The sequence below is a fragment of the Oncorhynchus nerka genome, linkage group LG22 (genome assembly GCF_034236695.1).
Source record: "Oncorhynchus nerka isolate Pitt River linkage group LG22, Oner_Uvic_2.0, whole genome shotgun sequence".
NCBI classification, from domain to species: Eukaryota; Metazoa; Chordata; class Actinopteri; order Salmoniformes; family Salmonidae; genus Oncorhynchus; species Oncorhynchus nerka.
The window spans coordinates 84779311-84785939 of record NC_088417.1 but is presented as its reverse complement, the minus strand read 5'-3'; the positions used below and the strand labels follow the sequence as shown (position 1 = coordinate 84785939).

Genomic DNA, 6629 nt, shown 5'->3' with positions numbered 1-6629 from the left:
GACACCAGTGTAGCAAACAGTGGGGCAGGTAAGCGAACCCGGGTTGATGGTGTGGAAGGCAAACACCCTATGCATCGCGCCAATATGGTTAAAACTGTCGGATTTGGTCCATGATGTGTAAACACCCTCCAGCACACCAGTGCACACCAGCTGAATGAAATCAAGAGCACCTAATCGCAATTGGGAAATTGAACCAATTTAAATTAAGTTCATTGGTTGACACCTGTACATAATTAGCCAGCCAGGTTAGAAGGGTCTGGGATTCCTTTATGAGGTGCAACCAAAACAGCTGTTAGAAATAGCAACAGGGATATTCTGGCAGGCTGTCGAGAATTAGTTCTTGAATACTGTTGTGGTTTTGATCACTAATATGGCTGTGACTTTTGGATTCTCTTTGAGGTTAGTTTTTCAATGCGTTCATCTGGTTGGTTTACCTTTCTCTTAAAGTGTTCACTGGTTATTTATGTTTAACTGTCTGACTGTTTTGTAGTGTTTCTTGGATGTGTTACCTGCTAATTGGAGGGATAACTTGTTTTACACTTAAAGGTGCGTTTTGGTTTACACTAATTCAGGTCAAATCACAGGTCTAGTTCCGATCCAAATTAAGGCTGGCATTTTACCACAATGTTTTCTTTGTTTCTTAGGTAACGCTCATGGGCATCCTGCCTACACTGGACCTGAACCAACTGGATCCTATGCCCAAGCAAGTGTGGTGTCTGGTCCAAATGCTAAAGCTACTGGCCACAATGCCACGTCAGCAGAAGCTACTGGCCACAATGCCACGTCAGCAGAAGCTACTGGCCACAATGCCACGTCAGCAGAAGCTACTGGCCACAATGCCACGTCAAGTGTGAAGTCCGGCCCGGCCACAATGCCCCGTCAAGTGTGAAGTCCGGCCCCGGCCACAATGCCCCGTCAAGTGTGAAGTCCGGCCCCGGCCACAATGCCCCGTCAAGTGTGAAGTCCGGCCCCGGCCACAATGCCCCGTCAAGTGTGAAGTCCGGCCCCGGCCACAATGCCCCGTCAAGTGTGAAGTCCGGCCCCGGCCACAATGCCCCGTCAAGTGTGAAGTCCGGCCCGGCCACAATGCCCGTCAAGTGTGAAGTCCGGCCCCGGCCACAATGCCCGTCAAGTGTGAAGTCCGGCCCCGGCCACAATGCCCCGTCAAGTGTGAAGTCCGGCCCCGGCCACAATGCCCCGTCAAGTGTGAAGTCCGGCCCCGGCCACAATGCCCCGTCAAGTGTGAAGTCCGGCCCCGGCCACAATGCCCCGTCAAGTGTGAAGTCAGGCCCGGCCACAATGCCCAGCAAGTGTGAAGTCAGGCCCCAGGCGCCTCAGCAGAAGCGACAGGCCCCGGCGCCTCAGCAGAAGCGACAGGCCCCGGCGCCTCAGCAGAAGCGTCAGGCCCCGGCGCCTCAGCAGAAGCGACAGGCCCCGGCGCCTCAGCAGAAGCGACAGGCCCCGGCGCCTCAGCAGAAGCGACAGGCCCCGGCGCCTCAGCAGAAGCGACAGGCCCCGGGGCCTCAGCAGAAGCGACAGGCCCCGGGGCCTCAGCAGAAGCGACAGGCCTTGAACAGATGGCCCGACCACTCAACTAGGGAGACCATAATTTGGTTTGGCCAACTCCTTGTCTTAGCCCTGTTACTGTGCCTCTTGAAGAAAAGGGTAAAGGTAACTGAGGTGGGGAAATGTACCAACTAATGTGCTTGTTTGAAATGAGGATCTCCTTCACTTGTACATTGTCATGCAAATTGTTTACAGGGGTGGACGATACAATGTTATGAATTGTTTTTAACCATACGACTAAAATTGACTTCTGATGTAGTGATATTGCTGACACACTTTTAGGTTCTACGGTTATGCTTTTGATTTAGCCTGGTGTTCTTGCTACTACTCTTGCATGGGTTACTCAATAAACCATTTGACTTTCAAAAAACCTTGTCCTTAAAATGTTATTCTGCTTACCATGTGTTTGGTAACAGACTGGGCCTGGAGTAAAAGGGAATGTGGTACACAACACTTGTATATACAGATTTGTTTCTGGTAGTTCAAATTCTAAAGTTCTCTAAATTGTCAGATCTCCCTCATATGTTCATACTTTACCTATCCCTTAGTGTAGGCTGTTTGATTTACAGTAATCTGCCTTACCACCAATGCCTAAAGAATGTGAGTTAGGACGGACATAGTCAATAAAACTCATTGTTCAGCACTTTTGAAATGTACAGCAACAGATTTAAGAACATGGGCCGTTATTACAGTGTTCTCCCTCTACACCAAGTCAGAACCGTAGGATAAATAAAGAGGGCATATAAGCAGACCATGAAACCTCTTACAGTATTTTATAAAACAGGTTATAGGCTACATGTTCACCAAGTCAGAACAGTAGGCAAAATAAGGAGGGAAAATATACCAAATGATTAGGGTGAGGCACATGGGCTACTAACAGCTTATTATACAACATTCACTTAGTAATTCTTTTTTAGCTACAGTATACATATCTCCCTGGCATATTGCATCACTTATGCAGCAGAATACAATACTTTTTTTTAAAACAGGAAGGTGGTACTTTCAAGACAACTGGGAAACTGAAATACCTTATTTACATAAGGAGTCAGACCCTTTGCTATGAGACTCGAAATTGAGCTCAGGTGCATCCTGTTTCCATTGATCATCTTTAAGATGTTTCTACAACTTGATTGGAGTCTACCTGTCGTAAATTCAGTTGATTGGACATGATTTGGAAAGGCACCCACTTGTCTATATAAGGTCCCACAGTTGACAGTGAATGTCAGAGAAAAAAACCAAGCCATGAGGTCGAAGGAATTGTCCGTAGAGCTCAGGGATAGGATTGTGTCGAGGCACAGATCTGGAGAAGGGTAGCAAAAAAATGTAATTGAAGGCCCACAAGAACACAGTGGCCTCCATCATTCTTAAATGGAAGAAGTTTGGAACCACCAAACCACCTAGAAATGGCCGCCTGGCCAAACTGAGCAATCGGGGGAGAAGGGCTTTGGTCAGGGAGGAGACCAAGAACCCGATGGTCAATCTGACAGAACTCCAGAGTTCCTCTGTGGAGATGTGAGAATCTTCCAGAAGGACAACCATCTCTGCATTGCTCCACCAATCAGGCCTTTATGGTGGAGTCATCAGATGGATGCCACTCCTCAGTAAAATGCACATGACAGCCTACTTGGTGTTTGCCAAAACAGACTTAAAGGACTCTCAGACCATGAGAAACAAGATTCTCTTGTCTGATGAAGCCAAGATTGAAATCTTTGACCTGAATGCCAGGCGTCACATCTGGTGGAAACCTGGCACCATCCCTACCGTGAAGCATGGTGGCTGTATCACATCCGGCCGTGATTGGGAGTCCCATAGGGCAGCGCACAATTGGCCCAGTGTTGTCCGGGGTAGGTTGTCATTGTGAATAAGAATTTGTTCTTAACTGACTTGCCTAGTTAGATAAAGGTGAAAAATATATATAATAAATACATGGTGGTGGCAGCATCATGCTGAAGAACAGGGCTCCGGGCAGCCGAGCGGAAATGGAGGAAAACTCGCCTCCCTGCGGACCTGACATCCTTTCACTCCCTCCTCTCTACATTTTCCTCTTCTCTCTCTGCTGCTAAAGCCACTTTCTACCACTCTAAATTCCAAGCATCTGCCTCTAACCCTAGGAAGCTCTTTGCAACCTTCTCCTCCCTCCTGAATCCTCCTCCCCCTCCCCCCTCCTCCCTCTCTGCAGATGACTTCGTCAACCATTTTGAAAAGAAGGTCGACGACATCCGATCCTCGTTTGCTAAGTCAAACGACACCGCTGGTTCTGCTCACACTGCCCTACCCTGTGCTCTGACCTCTTTCTCCCCTCTCTCTCCAGATGAAATCTCGCGTCTTGTGACGGCCGGCCGCCCAACAACCTGCCCGCTTGACCCTATCCCCTCCTCTCTTCTCCAGACCATTTCCGGAGACCTTCTCCCTTACCTCACCTCGCTCATCAACTCATCCCTGACCGCTGGCTACGTCCCTTCTGTCTTCAAGAGAGCGAGAGTTGCACCCCTTCTGAAAAAACCTACACTCGATCCCTCCGATGTCAACAACTACAGACCAGTATCCCTTCTTTCTTTTCTCTCCAAAACTCTTGAACGTGCCGTCCTTGGCCAGCTCTCCCGCTATCTCTCTCAGAATGACCTTCTTGATCCAAATCAGTCAAGTTTCAAGACTAGTCATTCAACTGAGACTGCTCTTCTCTGTATCACGGAGGCCCTCCGCACTGCTAAAGCTAACTCTCTCTCCTCTGCTCTCATCCTTCTAGACCTATCGGCTGCCTTCGATACTGTGAACCATCAGATCCTCCTCTCCACCCTCTCCGAGTTGGGCATCTCCGGCGCGGCCCACGCTTGGATTGCATCCTACCTGACAGGTCGCTCCTACCAGGTGGCGTGGCGAGAATCTGTCTCCTCACCACGCGCTCTCACCACTGGCGTCCCCCAGGGCTCTGTTCTAGGCCCTCTCCTATTCTCGCTATACACCAAGTCACTTGGCTCTGTCATAACCTCACATGGTCTCTCCTATCATTGCTATGCAGACGACACACAATTAATCTTCTCCTTTCCCCCTTCTGATGACCAGGTGGCGAATCGCATCTCTGCATGTCTGGCAGACATATCAGTGTGGATGACGGATCACCACCTCAAGCTGAACCTCGGCAAGACGGAGCTGCTCTTCCTCCCGGGAAGGACTGCCCATTCCATGATCTCGCCATCACGGTTGACAACTCCATTGTGTCCTCCTCCCAGAGCGCTAAGAACCTTGGCGTGATCCTGGACAACACCCTGTCGTTCTCAACTAACATCAAGGCGGTGGCCCGTTCTTGTAGGTTCATGCTCTACAACATCCGCAGAGTACGACCCTGCCTCACACAGGAAGCAGCGCAGGTCCTAATCCAGGCACTTGTCATCTCCCGTCTGGATTACTGCAACTCGCTGTTGGCTGGGCTCCCTGCCTGTGCCATTAAACCCCTACAACTCATCCAGAACGCCGCAGCCCGTCTGGTGTTCAACCTTCCCAAGTTCTCTCACGTCACCCCGCTCCTCCGCTCTCTCCACTGGCTTCCAGTTGAAGCTCGCATCCGCTACAAGACCATGGTGCTTGCCTACGGAGCTGTGAGGGGAACGGCACCTCAGTACCTCCAGGCTCTGATCAGGCCCTACACCCAAACAAGGGCACTGCGTTCATCCACCTCTGGCCTGCTCGCCTCCCTACCACTGAGGAAGTACAGTTCCCGCTCAGCCCAGTCAAAACTGTTCGCTGCTCTGGCCCCCCAATGGTGGAACAAACTCCCTCACGACGCCAGGACAGCGGAGTCAATCACCACCTTCCGGAGACACCTGAAACCCCACCTCTTTAAGGAATACCTAGGATAGGATAAAGTAATCCCTCTCACCCCCCCGTTAAAAGATTTAGATGCACTACTGTTCCACTGGATGTCATAAGGTGAATGCATCAATTTGTAAGTCGCTCTGGATAAGAGCGTCTGCTAAATGACTTAAATGTAAATGTAATGTCTGTGGGGATGTTTTTTAGCGGCAGCGACTGGGAGACAAGTCAGGATCGAGGAAAAAATGAACAGAGCAACGTACAGAGAGATCATTGATGAGATCTGCAGAGAAGAATGGTAGAAACTCTCCAAATGCAGGGATAGTTAAGGGGTCTGAATATTTTCTGAATGCACGGTACATTCTTTTTCCCTACGCAAGGCAATCAAACAAGCAAAGCGTCAGTATAGAGACAAAGAAGACAAAGAAGAGTCGCAATTCAATGACTCAAACACTAGACTTATGTGGCAGGGTCTACAGTAAATCATGGATTACTAAAAGAAAACCAACCCCGTCACAGATATCGACGTCTTGCCCCGTCCTGTGCAACTGGGTCCTGGACTTTCTGACGGGCCGCCCCCAGGTGGTGAGGGTAGGAAACAACATCTCCACCCCTCTGATCCTCAACACTGGGGCCCCACAAGGGTGTGTTGTCAGCCCACAAGGTTGCGTTCTGTCTCTTGTGCTCCCGGTTCACCCATGACTGCGTGGCCATGCACACCTCCAACTCAATCATCAAGTTTGCAGACGACACTACAGTGGTAGGCTTGGTTAACAACAATGACGAGGCGGCCTATAGGGAGGAGGTGAGGGCCCTCGGAGGGTGGTGTCTCACTCAACGTCAACAAAACAAAGGAGATGATCGTGGACTTCAGGAAACAGCAGAGGGAGCACCCCCCATCCACATCGACAGGACAGTAGTGGAGAAGGTGGAAAGTTTTAAGTTCCTCGGCGTACACATCACGGACAAACTGAAATGGTCCACCCACACAGACAACGTGGTGAAGAAGGCGCAACAGCACTAGTCACTTTTTAAATAATGCCACTTTAATAATGTAAACATATCCCACATTACTCATCTCATATGTCTATAGTGTATTCTATACCATCTACTGCATCTTACGTCCATCTTACATCCATATATATTCATATGTACATATTCTAATTCATCCCCTTACATTTGTGTATAGTCATTGGTAGTCATTGGTAGTCATTGTGAATTTGTTAGATTACTTGTTAGATATTACTGCACTG

General features: G+C 49.4%; 1 protein-coding gene across 1 annotated transcript; it reads left to right on the top strand.

Moving 5' to 3' along the window:
* Positions 1 to 260: 260 nt before the first annotated feature.
* On the top strand, positions 261 to 1951 carry LOC115123432 (mucin-19-like). Its single transcript, XM_065007749.1, has 4 exons — positions 261 to 399; positions 491 to 546; positions 645 to 860; positions 1351 to 1951. Exons 1-4 carry the CDS (start codon positions 371 to 373, stop codon positions 1596 to 1598), a joined length of 549 nt encoding a protein of 182 aa, XP_064863821.1. The 5' UTR covers positions 261 to 370; the 3' UTR covers positions 1599 to 1951.
* Positions 1952 to 6629: the final 4678 nt, after the last annotated feature.